The sequence below is a fragment of the Cherax quadricarinatus genome, chromosome 4, assembly GCF_038502225.1.
Source record: "Cherax quadricarinatus isolate ZL_2023a chromosome 4, ASM3850222v1, whole genome shotgun sequence".
Taxonomy (NCBI): Eukaryota; Metazoa; Arthropoda; class Malacostraca; order Decapoda; family Parastacidae; genus Cherax; species Cherax quadricarinatus.
In genome coordinates this window covers 29474735-29493091 of record NC_091295.1, presented here as the reverse complement: position 1 = coordinate 29493091, position 18357 = coordinate 29474735, and the positions used below count along the sequence as shown (strand labels likewise).

The following is an 18357-nucleotide window of genomic DNA, read 5'->3' as shown; positions in this document are numbered from 1 at the left end:
TTTAAAATAACCTGTTTTTACCCGACTTAATTCCCTGTCATTGTTGGGTAATCATAGCAGGATAAATATTCCCACTCGCTATGATCAGCTGGCAAATAGCTTCATTAGAATTTTAAACCCAGTGAAATTAGAGCAGGTGAATTAATCGCATCTCCCAAATGTTCTTTTAAACAGAGAATTCTAAACCTTATTTTGCTTTGAGTTAAAGCCCATTTTAACTCTGATGTTTTATTTTTCATTTTCAAGGCGATATAAGCCGTACGCGAACCTGCCTCAAGAGTTATACTCGCAGCCGTAGGTGTCTCAAAGCCCCTGTCCAATCAATTAAGGTTCGATATCGTCTCAAGTCCTGAGCAATTTGATATGGCAAACATAATTTTTTGCAGCAATTGACAGTCGCATCATCAACGTGGCGTCGGGAGCAGGAACCGGCAACCTGGGTGATGGAAATTAAAAACTTGTCCTTTTTTAAATTTCAAAATGTATATTTTAATATGGTGAGCAGTTCGTATGAGAGTTAAAGCAAGGAAATGACCATAGTCACTTAAATAATAGCGGAAACTAGAGCAGAGCAGATAAATTAGTTATTGTGGTTTTTTCTGTTAGTAATTTTTCTACATAGCATTGTGTAGCTGCCCTGATTTACAACACACTTTCCAAGGTTAGAACATTTTATTTTATTAATATTTTTAGGCACCGCATAGCACAGATATTTTTTTCTCGGTCAACACTGATTTCTTACTCTTTGCAACAAATTTTCCCATATACATTATTTTGGTTTTGGGTAAATTTGTATATGTTAGAGTCGTCTATTAGCACAAATTAACCAATTATACCACACCATAAAATCAATAAATGCAATATTACATAGATGCGATTGAAAAGATTTGAAGCGTAAACAGAAAACAGATCCACCGAGAGGAGAGCAAAATACACTGTCAAATAACGTTTTCATTATATAATAATAATAATAATAATATCTATTTCTACAGGTACAAGTACATGGTATACAGTCCTAGCTGACATCAATAACATACTACTATATAGAAAGCCGCTTGTTATGCTGAGCATTTCGTGCAAATTAGGTCAGTGTCCCAGGATACGACCCACACCAGTGGACTAACACCCAGGTACCTAGTGTACTTATGGGTGAACATAGACAACAGGTGTAAGGAAACACGCTCTGTGTCTACACTGGCTGGGAATCTAACCCAGACCCTCGCCTTGTGAAGCGAGAGCTTTAGCCACCAGAGCCCCCTAACGTCGGACAGGAGGATGGGCTGACTCCTTACACAACTATTACTTGTACGATATATTGAAGCTTATTTCCTGAACATTGTGAATGACATAAAGCAAATCTCACAAGGATGGACAGAAGACGGGACGAACAACACTTGGGAGACAGAGACATAAATCCTGCATTAAACAGCATAAATATGATAGGACGCGACCATTGAGTGTATATTCAACACTATATGGTTAAAGTGAATTACTTGGATGGTTGGCGGGGTTTATAATGGGCTTAAAGCGTATCGATTACACGAGGATCACTCAGGTTACATGTCACCTGTTCACCACCAGTCAATAACATTTTAATTCCTAAAGGAGGTATTAAACTCTTAGCATATATACATAAAGATACACACCTCCCGGTGTAATGTATATTAAGTTATTATTTACCTCAGATACATGAAAATTGTGCTAAATTTTACTATTAAGAGTACAGGTGAAGAATAAAGTAATAAAAGTTTATGGTAACCAATTAGATAAACATTTACAATTTATTTTTTTAGAAGTGTTTATGTTGATTTCAGCTGATATATACTGACTGTGTAAGTTCATACTCTAGGAATTACATATATTATTATTATTATTATTAAAATCAAGGGAGAAGCGCTAAACCCGGAGGATTATACAGCGCCTGGGGGGATGTGGGAGGCATTCAGGCTTAATTCGGGGAACTGGAGCACAGATCCAATTCCCTAAATCAAGAGCCCCTCACCAACATCAAGGAACCTGTCTAGGAATTACAGTATTCTTGATATTACTGTACAGGTGGAATGCATCCTTGTTGACCAGCGTGCAGTCTATAGGGTTTAACCTTTACAATCTAAAAAAATGATGCAAACACTCACACAGTAATGGTGGAGGTGGCAGATCAAGGCATCACCACACATCGATGGTGGTGGTAGGTCGAGGCACCATATTGATGATGATGGAGGCGAGCCTAAGCATTACGCACTATGGTAAGTGGCGGTGGTGGCAGGCCGAGGCATCACTACACTGTGATGATGGTGGTGGCAAGCAGAGGCATTACCAGACATTGATGGTGATGGTGACATGCCTAGGTATTGTCACAATGATATCAGTGGTGATGGTGTCAAGGCCAGGCATCACTACAGTGACGGAATAAACGATCGCAATATACTACACTTGTCTCTCTCCAATAACATGACGTCTTTATACTTGCTAGAAATGCACCACAATCGTTATTATTGTATGCGAAGTACACTGGGATGTGGGGAGTCGAATTTCCAGATAGACTGTAACGCATTTTAGAAATCAGAAACAACAACGAATGAAGATATGGACACAGTTACAATGTTTGTGATTGTGGTCAGTTGTGGTGAATGGTTTGTTCTTCAACACTTGTCCAACCTTTGGACGAAGACCTACTTCGACTAGTGGATGGTACCACTATGACCCCACCTCCTCCTGCTTCACCTCACCTCACTACAGTATATAATCCACGTCTACGGCCCTATGCTGTACATTCTACAAGATTGATGGACTGAACACATCGGCTCCAGGCTGAGGGACTGATTGCCTCAAACTCCTCCTCTCCTTACGCCTTTCTACTTTGTATTGGACTGATGAAGCCACTGTGTGGCGAAACGTTTCCTGAATAAAGATTCCCATATGTTGCATAAGTGTCTCAATCATCAACATTGTGGTCAGTATTGTGTGTAACTGCTGTGAAAATAGTGGCCGACTTTAGTATATGCCCTTGGATTTCCTTATCTGAAAAAACAGCAGCATAACTTTCTCTATCTGGGGGTCTGAAACTGTTCACCAGTAGCGTGGGAATGTGACTGAGTGTTCAAGGAAAAGAGAGAGAGAGAGAGCCTGAGTTCATAGAAGACGTGAACCCTCATGTATCGAAGAGGGAAGAAACACTGAACCCTGGGAAGTTCCCAAGGAGGGAGGTAAAAAGCTTTACACGAGGTTGACAAAGGGAGTAAATAGAGATGTTACCAGAATTCGAACGCAGGGATTATCTCGTGGTTGATAAAGACACAAAAGCAGCTATACCACGGGCGGAGTTAGAACCCGCGATCAACCTTACAACTGAATTTTATTGACATCTGTGACGATCGTGAAGGTCATGGAAGCAAACAAAATAACGAAGGCAGTGAGTGGGCTTTGCGCTGATCCTGCAAAGACTCTAAGCTAGGTTTAGGAAAGATAAAAAAAAAATCCCCTAGTTATAAACATAATAATGCTTGATGATGAATGGCCCTCATTAAGTTTAGTAGGAGTAGCTGAGGAATATATTTTGTTTTTGTAGTCTAGCTTAGAAAAGATCATTGAATGAAGTCAAAGAAGGGTTGATTTGTCTATCAATTCACCAAGAGAAATGGGCTAGAGTTTTAAGCAGGTTCGGCCGATTAAGATAAGTGGCTTTCAGGGAGGTGATGTGTGACTTCCATGACATTTGAGAACGGGAAAGCCAAACAATTTATTCGTATCTTGTACTGGAACAGGTATCATATAGATATAAAATAGGCTATAAGATGATAGGGCATCGTGCGAAAATTATCGTTTAGCACCACCCCTAAACATAATAATAATTATAGATTAGAAAAGACAGCAGTGACTAAATGAAAAAAAAAAAAAGATTGGCCACGAAGTTACATATCAAGGTCAAAGTAAGTGGCAGAATGGTCCCGTTCTAAACTATATTGATGAAGGGAAAGTGTTTCGAGTTTCTAAGTACCACACGAGTTGGTTGATAATCAAGCATTTTCAGCGCTGGTACGAGCATGGGTCTATAATGAGAAGTATCTATGTCCACAGTACATACTTAGCTTTTAAAAAGGGAGAAACACTTGTTTTCCACTAAAAGGGGTATAGCTCTTTTGGGCCAAATCCGAGTGAAAAGGTGTAAGAGGAAGAATGGTGCTGTAGGGTGTGTTGAAGCCCATGAACATGGATGTCATCAGGCCCAACTGCTATTGGTTGCCACTAACTAAGCGTTGATTCAGATCTGAGGAGCGAGAATGGAACCTTGTAACGTTCTAGTTGGATGGATTCCCGCTCAATTAGGAAACTAATGAAGTGATGCCCAATCGCTTTCGCAACAGTAAGAATGGAGTCAGAGGTCTAGTGACTACTTTCCTGCTAAGTTTAGTATTTTTTTTTTTCAGATTGACCACACTGAGGTAGTTGCATTTATAGTGCACAAATAAGCATACCAACAAGTGTATTTAAATTAGTTTAGCTATCAGGACGTGAATGCTCTCTCGCTTGTTTGTAACCTAGGAAACTAACATTACTCTGACGATAGCGGCTTCATACAACTGGTTGTTAATGAACTCAAGGAAGGTTCCTTGATGTTGGTGAGGGGCTCTTGATTTAGGGAATTGGATCTGTGCTCCAGTTCCCCGAATTAAGCCTAAATGCCTTCCACATCCCCCCCCCCCAGGCGCTGTATAATCCTCCGGGTTTAGCGCTTCCCCCTTGATTATAATAATAATAATAATATATAATGTTAACCTGATGTCCAGGTAATGGCTAAAATGTTACAGAGAAGAGTTGTAACAACTTGCCTGTAGAAAAGGTATCAGGAAGGATACCTGGGAAGAGGTTACATTGTGTAATGCATAAAGCATCGATCTGCACACTTAGAATACAACTGGAATCTGCAAGGTAGTCGGGTGTCAGAACAGCAGTAATGATTAAGGGGAAATTATCACTGTCATGGAGCTAATATATTACTATTCAGTCGAACACTTTGGACGAGGAGCAGGGAATGATTTATACATAAGGGCCCTGGTAGGTTTAGCGCTTCCTTTTGATTATGATTATACGTAAGAGAAAGTGTGGGTTCGAGGCTCTAGATGTGTTCGAATATCATTGTCCAAAGTATGAAAATAAGTTATTTAAATACAGGTGGTATACATAAATACAGTTAAACGAATTATCATACATAGTAACACATGTATAGATTACCTACGATAACTCAAAAAATGTCTGATTTATTTCCATTGGGGTGAAAGCCAAGGGGACAAAGTGAAGAAGGAACAACGAAGCATCAATGTGTCATTCTTTGAGGAAAATGCTTTTACAGGGTAATTATTTCATATTGGTTTAGCGCTTCCTTTTAATAATAATAATAATTATTTTTATATTAAATCTTTATGCAGGTTTAGTGTCCTACGCTGATATAGACGTTCCCAGCCTCCTGGCTCGTGCTGCATAACTTGACCTCCACTAACTACCTCCAAAGTCTTCTTTCTAAATAGTAAGTTCCAAGACCTTTATGAATTAAATTTTGTTTATTAATTTTGATCCATGCCTTTAAATTTACTCCCAGTGTGAAGAGTGGCATTGTTTATAATGTTATATCCTGTGACAATGTGTAAAATAAATCACTATTTTGGGCTTAATTTACTCTCACCCATTTTTTACACTTACTTCGCTATTAGTTTCCACATATCTTTCAAAGTTTATTCTCTATAAGGATTACAATGCTGAGTTTACAGAATTTGGTTATTGTGTGGTTTACATGTAGTAAAATAATTACAGAGTGTACCACTAGAACACCTAGCATGGCTAGGCATTTCGGGCAGACTTACATTAAATCTTAAGTTTAAAATATTACAAAATTATGAGGTAAGTTGGTATTTTGGCCAAGTGACTAAATACTAGTTGTGAGTTTAGCAATGTGAATGCTTTTGTTTTGGCACTATACATAGTTTCAGTATTGGAGTATCACAGGCCAACTTATGACTAGTTAAGATTCATTATTTTGAGATTGAGATTGATATTTCTGTTTATGGTCAAATGGGTGAGTGAGTGTAAGTGTGAACCACCAGGTGGTATTCGTATTATTAGTTGACAGGGTGTATCAGGGAGATAAGATGTTTTCTGATGGTAGTTTTGAAGGTGATGAATGTGTGTGCAGTTTTAGAATTTTCAGGTAGGGTGTTCCAGATTTTAGGGCCAAAAAATCACATCAACCCAAAACTTAGAATACTAATGAATCTTACAGAATGGTAATGTATCTTAAAAAAAAAAATTGCATTTGTTATCTTGTACACTGGCAAAAGCAACCAACATTGGTGATAAATATGGGAGTTTAACTAAAGGAAAGAGTATGAGGTTTAATTACACTATGACATAATCCTTTATCTAATATTTAATTAGATGTATTTCATTTGCTGTGCAGTCCATATTTCATAACCCATCTCTGTGCCTCAGTGCACATGATTTGAATAGTACAGATTGTGGCACAAGTCGATAAAGTTAAATAGCACTTTTTTTCAAATTTTCAAAATCCCCCCCCCCCCCCAAAAAAAAAGCAAATTGGAGCCTACACAACCTATACAGATGTGACAGAGTGAACAGGCAAAAGGGGAGGGTTGGCCTGTACATTGCAGAGTCACTTGTTTGCACAGAACTGCTTAATGCCACAAATGATGTAGTGGAAGTTTTAGCAGTAAAGGTCGAGAACCAAAACCTAGTCATTGTGGTAGTCTACAAGCCTCCGGATGCAACATCCCAGCAATTCCAGGAACAGCTGTTAAAAATTGACCACTGTCTGGAAAATCTTCCAGCTCCTGCACCCAACATCTTGCTCCTGGGGGATTTCAACTTAAGGCACTATGCTATGCATAGTATAAGTGGCTTTGGCATGCTGCTCTTATCTGTATTTTTTTGTACCTCTATATGTATGCTCAAATTGTAAATAAATAAATAAATAAATAAATAAATATAGCAAATAATATTGTTGCAGTAATAACACCAGGAGGCAGCTCTGATGAAAACTCACACTCACACGCGCTTTTAAATCTCTGCACAAAATTCAATTTAAACCAACAAATAATAGAGCCTACTAGACTGGAGAATACACTAGACCTCATCTTCACTAACAATGATGATCTGATAAGAAATGTCACCATATCAAAAACAATATACTCAGATCACAACATAATTGAGGTTCAGACATGTATGCGTGGAGCCCCAGACCGACATAATGAGACTAGTCACGAGGGAGCATTCACCAAATTAAACTTCAATAACAAAAACAAAGTGGGACCAAGTAAACCAAGTCCTAACCGATATAAGCTGGGAAGATATACTAAGCAACACAGACCCCAACTTATGCCTAGAACAGATTAACTTGGTGGCACTCGATGTATGCACAAGGCTTATTCCTCTAAGAAAAAGGAGGAGTAGATGTAAAATAGAAAGAGACAGGCGCTCCCTTTACAGGCGACAGAAAAGAAGAACAGAGCGGCTAAAAGAGGTCAATATATCTGAAATGCGTAGGGAGACACTGGTCAGAGAAATAGCAAGCATCGAACTTAAGCTAAAGGAATCTTATAGGAGTCAGGAATCGCGGGAAGAACTAAAAGCCATAAATGAAATCGAAAGAAACCCAAAGTATTTCTTCTCCTATGCCAAATCAAAGTCGAGAACAACGTCCAGTATTGGGCCCCTACTTAAACAAGATGGGTCCTACACAGATGACAGCAAGGAAATGAGTGAGCTACTCAAGTCCCAATATAACTCAGTTTTTAGCAAGCCGCTAACCAGACTGAGAGTCGAAGATCAAAATGAATTTTTTATGAGAGAGCCACAAAATTTGATTAACACAAGTCTATCCGATGTTATCCTGACGCCAAATGACTTTGAACAGGCGATAAATGACATGCCCCAGGGCCAGACTCATGGAACTCCGTGTTCATCAAGAACTGCAAGAAGCCCCTATCACGAGCCTTTTCTATCCTATGGAGAGGGAGCATGGACACGGGGGTCGTCCCACAATTACTAAAAACAACAGACATAGCCCCACTCCACAAAGGGGGCAGTAAAACAACAGCAAAGAACTACAGACCAATAGCACTAACATCCCATATCATAAAAATCTTTGAAAGGGTCCTAAGAAGCAAGATCACCACCCATCTAGAAACCCATCAGTTACACAACCCAGGGCAACATGGGTTTAGAACAGGTCGCTCCTGTCTGTCTCAACTATTGGATCACTATGACAAGGCCCTAAATGCACTAGAAGATAAAAAGAATGCAGATGTAATATATACAGACTTTGCAAAAGCCTTCGACAAGTGTGACCATGGCGTAATAGCGCACAAAATGCGTGCTAAAGGAATAACAGGAAAAGTCGGTCGATGGATCTATAATTTCCTCACTAACAGAACACAGAGAGTAGTCGTCAACAGAGTAAAGTCCGAGGCAGCTACGGTGAAAAGCTCTGTTCCACAAGGCACAGTACTTGCTCCCATCTTGTTCCTCATCCTCATATCCGACATAGACAAGGATGTCAGCCACAGCACCATGTCTTCCTTTGCAGATGACACCCGAATCAGCATGACAGCGTCTTCCATTGCAGACACTGCAAGGCTCCAGGCGGACATCAACCAAATCTTTAAGTGGGCTGCAGAAAACAATATGAAGTTCAACGATGAGAAATTTCAATTACTCAGATATGGTAAACACGAGGAAATTGAATCTTCATCAGAGTACAAAACAAATTCTGGCCACAAAATAGAGCGAAACACCAAGGTCAAAGACCTGGGAGTGATCATGTCGGAGGATCTCACCTTCAAGGACCATAACATTGTATCAATCGCATCTGCTAGAAAAATGACAGGATGGATAATGAGAACCTTCAAAACTAGGGAGGCCAAGCCCATGATGACTCTCTTCAGGTCACTTGTTCTATCTAGGCTGGAATATTGCTGCACACTAACAGCACCTTTCAAGGCAGGTGAAATTGCTGACCTAGAAAATGTACAGAGAACCTTCATGGCACGCATAACGGAGATAAAACACCTCAATTACTGGGAGCGCTTGAGGTTCCTAAAACTGTATTCCCTGGAATGCAGGTGGGAGAGATACATGATTATATACACCTGGAAAATCCTAGAGGGACTAGTACCGAACTTGCACACGAAAATCACTCACTACGAAAGCAAAAGACTTGGCAGACGATGCAACATCCCCCCAATGAAAAGCAGGGGTGTCACTAGCATGTTAAGAGACCATACAATAAGTGTCAGGGGCCCGAGACTGTTCAACTGCCTCCCAGCATACATAAGGGGGATTACCAACAGACCCCTGGCAGTCTTCAAGCTGGCACTGGACAAGCACCTAAAGTCGGTTCCTGACCAGCCGGGCTGTGGCTCATACGTTGGTTTGCGTGCAGCCAGCAGCAACAGACCATACCCCCGGCCGGGACTGAACCTGCGGTCATAGAGTCTCAAAACTCAAGCCCGTCGCGTTAGCAGCAACAGCCTGGTTGATCAGGCTCTGATCCACCAGGAGGCCTGGTCACAGACCGGGCCGCGGGGGCGTTGACCCCCGGAACACTCTCCAGGTAAACTCCAGGTAAACAAAAGTCAGTTCAAACTTTTCTCTTTGTAGGACTGACCAGTTTTTAAGAATACTTTATGTAGCCTTAGTGTACATAACATTAAATTTTTAAATAATGATCTTGAGGACATGTTATAGCCTGACATTTCCACTTACCTTCCCTTCTCTTTGCAAACATGTCAGCAATTACAATTTTCCCACTGGTGGAAGTAGGTAGTACTGTTTTTGCAATACAGCTTTAAGCTTTCTTCATCCATACTGTCCAGCCACAACTCACCAAGAGGCATCAAAAAAAAAAATCTTTTCACCATTGGCTTTTGGGTGTCCTCTTACACACTAAAATATCTCCTCGTATGCAGGACATTATTGTACTGTAATTTATTTATTTTTAGTGGGTGTCATAATTTGTTTTTCTTAATGCATTATTTCCTTCCTGTGGAACAGCACATGCTTAAAGAGCTGTTCTACAGTACTATCTTCATTGTGCCTTTCACTCTTATCACCATTAAGGTACAGTATTTGCATGATACTCTTAAAGTTACTACAGCATTGTTTTAGAAAGAACTGTAAGATATATCGTAATTTCTAATACAATTTTTGTTTACAGTGTGCCTTAACCGAAAAAGCTTACCAGTACTTGAAGCATCCAACTTGTAAAATGGGTGCGAAGTTCAGGAACATCTTGGCAACCGATTTCCCTCAAGTTAGCAATTGAACTTCTGTTTTTATTATCGAATTTTTCTTAATCTTTTTAATGGATGTGTTTTCCATATACACTAGGTAACAGGTCCCTCATTGTTATCTGCCTCTTCCTTTTCTCTCTCGTGTTATATTTCTTTTCCTGTTGTCTCAGCAATAATTTCATTTTGCTGTATTTACAGACAATTTGATGATATTATCAAGATATTATTGGATAAAAAAGAAATTGCTCCTTTTTTTAAGATATGCATATACTGTAATATTAACATATTTTCTTTGTAATTAGCAGCACCCAGTATAGTACCAATATTTAAATGTATCAATGCAAAGCTGTATCAGCATTAAATTACAGCCATAATTAGTAAAGAAATTAGCCTTTATTACCACTAAGCAGTGCTTAATGACCCACTTGTGTTATGCATTTTTATGTATCTTACAATAATAATATCACTTTTACCAGATTTTCATGTTAGCCTTATGCATACTCATACACATATATGCCTCTCTTATCATTAAAGATTATAGAGTCAGCACTGAAACTTGTTTTTTTATATTATGAAAGTTAATGTATGTTTATATCTAAATATTGAACCTTAAATAAAATGCAGTATCTATCAGAGTCAGATGAGAATGTGTTAATAATATTTGCTTGCTTAGATGCAGATGCCAAACTTCTGCTGTATACTCTGTGTGGCTTACTGTATGCTTTGACCAGCCATTTAAGCAATTCACCATCCTTATATTTCAAGGCCATTATGAAGCTTGGCTGTGTAGCAAATGAATCTCTCACTAATACACTTATGTGATCTTCTAGTGAGAATATTTTGTCATGGTCCATCCCTCCCATTAGTTTGGTTATTAGTTGAATTGATCCATCACAGACCCTTTATTCCAACTTGATACATATTGTACATACATTCATAAGGCCTATGCCAAATGCAAACTTATTTTGGCTATATTTTTTTTTGGCTCAGAGAAAGCAGGTGATATCTTGTCCCAAGGTGTGGATGATTTTTGCCATGGCTTGTGCTACCACTGGCAGATAGATAGGTCACATCAAACTGCTTAAACTTGTGTCTCTAAGTGGGATCCAAATGGCAGAGCAAAACATTGACCCAATAAAGGCTCATTACACAAAGTGTCTTCATCAGTTGTCTCCAAAACAAGTTTAATAATTTTGTCGCAGTGCCCTGTTGTTTCCTAATCCTCACAAGACTCCTTTCAAGGATTGACTAAAAGAAAAAGAGCCATTAGAAAAGAATAAAAAAGTGTAGTAGGGCATTTACTGAGTTTTCAGTGGTCTTAAAAGACAAGCAGGTAGGCAACTCTCTTATTCCCAGGACACAATGGGAATGCTTTGTGAATACAATATGTATGATTTTTATTTCTTTATGCAGTACAAATAATGTAGTTTACATGTAATAAAACATTGATAGGCACAAAAGAAAGCCATTAGTAGGCAATGCATTTTGGGGAAACTAATCCTAATGTATAAATATTACTGAGATTTAGACAGATTATTAAGCAGAAATGGAGACAAGTTGCCCCACCCTATTGAGCAAGGCCTTTAACAGAGAGTTTTAAGGAGCTATGGAGTTATTTTTTGGGGTCATACTCTGTTGATAACAACACTAGGCAGTTAAGAGAGATGAATATGTCTGTAAAAAAATATATATATACAATACTGTACTGTATTTACCTGTGTATATATTGTATTTACCTCGGTTTTAGGTGTTAGAATTTTATTTTTTGTGACTAGAACTTTTGAATGTTGAACTTTTCATCAAAATATTTGTTTATACGATAAATCTAATTGTTCTGTCCTTAGCAGTGTATTATCTGATCAGTGAATTAACAGATAACATTTTCTTTTGTAAACTTGGTATGAGTTAGGTGGTGGTATTTTTTAATTCATCAGGAAAAAGGATAAGTATTTCTTGACATGGGTGTGTTGCTAGTATTTTTCAAACCCGTACTAAATTTTCCCTTTTAATTTGTCAGGTCCTAACCTTTTTTTTTTACCTCATCCCTCATTATTATTTTTGCTCCTAGATAATTAGGTTCAAATATGAAGTTATCCAGCAGCACTATGCCTTTTGAACATTTGCAGATGGAGGGCTTATTGTATATATTATACAAGGGTAAATTAAAAAATAAAATTGATCAGAAAAATCAGATATGTTAGAGCATGGTGACAAGAGGCAAAAATATATCAAATAGAACTGGTTCAAGTACTATTTTCTTGGGAATAAGTATGCATGGTCAATGATTGAAAATTTAATTTTTGTTTTTTTTCACAAGATTTGATTACTTGTATTTTTTTTGGGGGGGGGAGAGGGGAGGAGGAGGAGGGGGTAAGAAAGGTTACATAATCTTTATCATTAATGAAATGCTATGTTGAAATAAAATATAAAAAAATCCATTTTACATGGCATCTGATAAAATTACATTCCAGTCAATTAAGTGACTTGTGGCATGTTTCTATTCTGTATGGCAGGCACTATATATAACTCCTATGGGTTTGGCATTTCCCTATAAATATAATAATAATACTTTGTGTGGCATTGTTGATTATTATTGTAATCACAGGGAAGCACTAAACCCACATGGGATTATGCAGCATGTTATGTATACCAGCATACAGTAGCTGATCTGAGGTAATTGTATACATTACAATTTTCATACATACCTTTTTTGTTAAATAAATCACTGTTATGACATCTGATGTTCATCTGGCTGGTATTCTAATTAGGAAGTCAATGGGTTGTTTGTATTTTGATAAAATAAGGTTTACTTGCTAATATTTACAGTAAATATACCCGATAAACTATGTATATTGTATTAAATAAATTGTATTATATAAATTGTATTATATAAATTATAAGTTGAATTAAAGTAATAATAAATTATAATCATAGTACTCCTGCCCTGGGAGGCAAAGGGGTGCTGTATATGCCCCTTTCCCTACACCTCCATCAGTAGGTAGCAGGGTAGTGATGTGTCTGGACAGTCAGTGTTGAAATGAAGTGAGTAACCCAAACCCTACCCTCTCATTTGTACCAGTTGGTGACATTTTGATTGAGGTCGACCTCTTCTCCATTGTGTTGACTGAGTTCCAAAACACTGTTTAGGATTCTTATTAATTTTGATGTCAGGATTAACCCTTAAACTGTCCAAACGTAGATCTGTGTTCACTCGCGTAGCACTCTGAACGTAGATCTACGTTTTATTTTACATTTGAAGGCACGTAAAATAAAACGTAAATCTACGTTGGAAGCGCTACACAAGTGAACGTAGATCTATGTTTGGACAGTTTAAGGGTTAAGATAGCCATTCATTAGTGTTTTACAGTATTATTAAAATAGATATTGATTACTGTCATTAGTCCTAAACTTTTAAATTAACTGGCTTGAATAAAATTTTAATTAAAACTAATTGATTTTTATTTTACTGATGTTTGTATTGGTGTTTTCTATATCATACACCTATTAAGGTAAATAATACAACACCTCCTGCATTAGATAGCACTTGAGCAGTAGTGGGCAATCAGTATCCAAGGAATGGAGGGGTAGCTCTCATTCCTTGGATCAAGAGTCCTTTACCACAGTTGGCATTATTTAAATGTTTATACTACATTCAACACACATTTGCAAAACATATACGAGGTGTCGTGTGGCAAAAAAGAATAAACTCAAAATTCAAACCATGGAAAAAAACATAGTTGAAGTTTCACTTCAGTACTTACTCAGACTCGTCTCTTACCACTTATTCAGACTCATTTCTTAACACAAGACATAGTGGTGACTACACATTCCAACCGCAGTAGATTTAAGCATAAAATCTTGGTGGTCTGTTCATAAGGGTTAATTAAAAGAACCTTACTCCACTAAAACTCTAAATTTGATTATCTAAAATTGGAAAAGTTATTACACTGTACCTTGAACTATGGCATTATAACTTAAGATGGAATATTGACTGCAAATTCAGGTAATTCATGCTTTACTCATGATTTCCCAAGTTTTTCTTGACTAAGTAAAAAAAACAAAAAAAAAAAGACAGACAGACAAATTACATGCACACGTAACAACTTAAATGAAAGCCATTGGCTTAATGTTTTCAAAATGTATCAATATTGTATTTAAAGCTATGGTATTCAAATGATACAGATAAAAAAATGTAAAGACATAATCAGGTTTATTAATAAATGTCACATTAATTTCCAATTATTAATGGAGAAAAAGAAAATATCTCCATACACAACTACAAAATGAAGCTTCTGGAGTACTTAATTAAGGTTAATGAAGCTTAATATTAACATCCTGCAGCAAAAATCTGTACCATGGCAGAATTAGTGGATGTACGCAGTGTGGTAAAGTAGAAAGAGGGGAGCATCGTGTATCATGCCTGTGATGGGCCAAGTCATGGGCAGTGGCCAGAACAGTGCCAACCCCCAGCCCATAGATACATTCTCTGCTGCTGCTCAGGACAAAACATGAGGAGAGATTGGAGCAATGAAGCTTAAGTTAATATATTTTGTTACGGGCTTTAAGACTAACTTACAGAAGACAGTATCTACACTTTCCCACAGATGAAACATTAAGCAATTACTTCACTCGATAACCCAGATTTTGACCTTTGGGGCATTTATTCTTTTTTCTGCCTTGCAATGCCTTACATACTGTACCTCCCCATGATGAAGATTTTTATTACAAAACATAATAAATTGTTCAAAAACTTCCATTATATTAGTATATGTATGCAGTGCCATTATTCAGAGCTGCATTATGAAATTTATACCATAAATAAATTTAAACAAGAAAACATGCTGGAGGAATATCTTTTATTTTGTAGTGTCCACCACTGAGTACGTATTTAACATTTAATCTACATTATCATAATTATGATTCTCACTCCTAACATTTCAGTATTTTCAATTTTTTTTTTATCATTGTTGCATTTCGCCTATTATTATTAGACAAACCTTTGTTATTCATATACAGATTATGTGCAAAATTCGATAGTGTAATTACATACCACAGTGTGTATTTGTAAATTTTAAGCGTCAGTATTTTACATGACCCATCTGTACAGTAATTATGGTTTAACGATAAATCCACTTCCATATACTGTATGTACCTTTTTTCCCTTTTGCATAATTACCCTCAACTATTCTTTACTATAAGTACACCTACCATCCGACTTACGACCAAGTTCGGTTCCGAGAAACCGGTCATAAGTCGAAATGGTCGTAAGTCGAACTTTACTACTGAATATCAACAAAACATTTTTGTAATGACTTTATTTTATTGTTTTATTTTGGTATTTCATGTTTTACTTTACTTTTTATGTTGTTAGTACTGTATTTTATACTGTAAGGTTTAGGATAAACACTGTGCACAACACAAATAGTTGTCTATTTCCCAGAAATTTGGCATAAAAAACACGGTCATAAGTCGAGTGGTCGTAAGTCGAGCAGGTCGTAAGTCGGATGGTAGGTGTATACCCATTCTTCCTTTAGCCTTTAACTATCCCATCTTCATCCTTGCTTTGTCTTCATTATAATTACGGCCTCTCCTCACTTAGCGATGTACTCGCTTACTGACTACTTGGACTTATGACGGGCTCTCTGACCAGTATGCATACCTAAATAATGCATATTAGAGCTGATTTCCTCTATTCTTTTTATTACAATATGCAGTAGATTGATGTATAAACATTTAAAAATACGTGCACCAGAAATGTTATAAATGGTGCAAAGGTGATATTAACCCTTTGAGGGTTTTCGTCATACTAGTACGTCTTACGCGTAGGGGTTTTTGACGTACTAGTACTCATAAATTCTAGCGGCCTCAAATCTAGTGGGAGAAAGCTGGTAAGCCTTCATATGAAAGAATGGGTCTATGTGGTCAGTGTGCACAGTCTAAAAAAAATCCTGCAGCACACAGTGCATAATGAGAAAAAAATAACTTTGACCATTTTTTTTTAATAAATCAGCGACTTTGCAGTGTATTTTCGTATGGTATTTATTGTTGTATTCTAGTTTTCTTGGTCTCATTTTATAGAATGGAAGACATATTACAGAAATTGAGATGATTTTGACTGGTTTTACAATGAAAGGTGCCTTGAAATTGAGCTCAAAGTAGCAGAAATGTTCGATTTTTACCAAACTTCAAAAGTAAACAAATCGTGCAATACACGTCAACTGGTGAGTCTAATATTCTTTTACAAGTGCACCAATAATATTTATACCATTTTTTACACTAATGCAGTAGTCTGCATAACAGTAAATCTTATATTTTTTGTGAAAATAAAAATTCAAAGTGGAAAGCAAAAGAATATAAGAGGGGCCTTGAGACATGACTAATGACTAGAGGAAATGTCATTTTAGTGCCAGGAATGTCTATCTTGTTTATTCTGGACCCTATTCAGAAATTGGCATCTATTGAAATTTGTGTGAAATTGGCAAAATTGCTAAATTCTGACCACTGTACTGGATAGTTGAATTTATAAATGGGTGGTTTCTTGCACCCATTCGATAGAAAAAATGGAGTTCTAGCGAAATATTCATGTTTTTTGTCGACTAGTACAGTGAAATTGGCCGAAAATGGGGCTCAAAGTGGGCAAAATCGCCGATGCGTAAACATCGCCGAGACCGCTAACTTTGCGAGAGCATAATTCCGTAAGTTTTCTATCAAATTTCAAACTTTTGGTGTCTTTATGATCGGGAAAAGATTCTCTATCTTTTCATAAGAGAAAATAATTTTTTTTTTTTTAAATTTGGCCGACCCTGAGAACGAGTTTCGGAGAGGGCCTGTCGACCCTCAAAGGGTTAAAACAATATCAAAGATGGTTGATACAAATCCACTACCATTATAGTATGCTCCTCACTTAGTGACGAATTTGTTTACCGATGTGGCCTTAGGAGCGGAACTTTGTCGTTAACCCTTTCACTGTCGAGAGCTCTGATCCTGAAGTCCCACTGTCGAAAAATATTAAAAAAAAAAAAAAATTTTTTTACCAAAATCCTTAAAATATTTTTCTGATTGTTTTAATTAAAAGAAAAAAAATTTTGCGATCACTACTTACCGAAATATAGAGGCATGAAGTTGACAAAGTGAACCACTTATAGCAACATCACCGACTGCTGCTCACTCGGTAATATGATTTCTACTATTCTATTTTTCTTTTCGTTTCTACTACTGTATTTCATTTTTTCAAGTAACTTTTGAGGCCTGTGAGACCAATATAATGCATAATAAATATATATATACACGTATGTACAGTGGATCCCCGCATAACGATTACCTCCGAATGCGACCAATTATGTAAGTGTATTTATGTAAGTGCGTTTGTACGTGTATGTTTGGGGGTCTGAAATGGACTAATCTACTTCACAATATTTCTTATGGGAACAAATTCGGTCAGTACTGGCACCTGAACATACTTCTAAAAAAAAATTTTTTTTTTAATTTAAAAATTTTTTGGGGATCCCTTTTAAGGAAATTTAAGGGGGGGGGTTAAAATTCCCAATTTTTTTCCCCCCCCAAAAAGTTTTTTTTTTTTTTGGGAAACCCCAAAAATTTTTTAAAATTTTTTTAAAAGGGGGGCCCCTTTTAAAAATAAAAATTTCCCCCCCCCCAAACCCCCCCAAAAAAAGGGAAAAAAAAAAATTTGTTTTTAAAAGGGGTTTTTGGGGTTGTTTTCCTTTTTTAAAAATTTTTTTTTAAAATTTTTTTCCCTTTGAAAACGGGGGGTTTTTTTTAAATTTTTTTTTTAATTTTTTTTTTTAAAAATTTTTTTAAAAAATTTTTAAAAAAAGGGGGGGAAAAATTTTTTTTAAAAAATCGGGTTTTTTTTTTAAAGGGGGGTTTTTCCCCCCGGTTTAAAAAGGGTTAGGGTTCCCCCAAAAAACTTTTTAAAACCCCCCCCAAAGGGGAAAGGGGGGCCCCCCCCAAATTTGAAAAATTTTTTTTAATTTTTTTTTTTAAAAAAAAAAATTTTTTTAAATTTAAAAATTCCTTTTTCCCCCCTTTTTAAAAG

The 18357-nt window shown here is 36.9% G+C and overlaps 1 protein-coding gene across 4 annotated transcripts in view; it reads left to right on the top strand.

Annotated features, from left to right (window-relative positions):
* Positions 1–18357, top strand: part of LOC138850986 (uncharacterized) — a 115957-nt gene that overhangs the window by 44465 nt on the left and 53135 nt on the right. For 3 of the 4 annotated variants that reach the window (XM_070095554.1, XM_070095570.1, XM_070095560.1), the window contains exons 5-6: positions 5427–5524; positions 10226–12633. In XM_070095554.1, coding sequence (XP_069951655.1) covers positions 5427–5482 — 56 coding nt within the window. In that variant the 3' untranslated portion in view covers positions 5483–5524; positions 10226–12633. Of the gene's footprint in view, positions 1–5426; positions 5525–10225; positions 12634–18357 lie in introns of those variants that run through there. The other variant, XR_011393367.1, reaches the window with a different exon arrangement.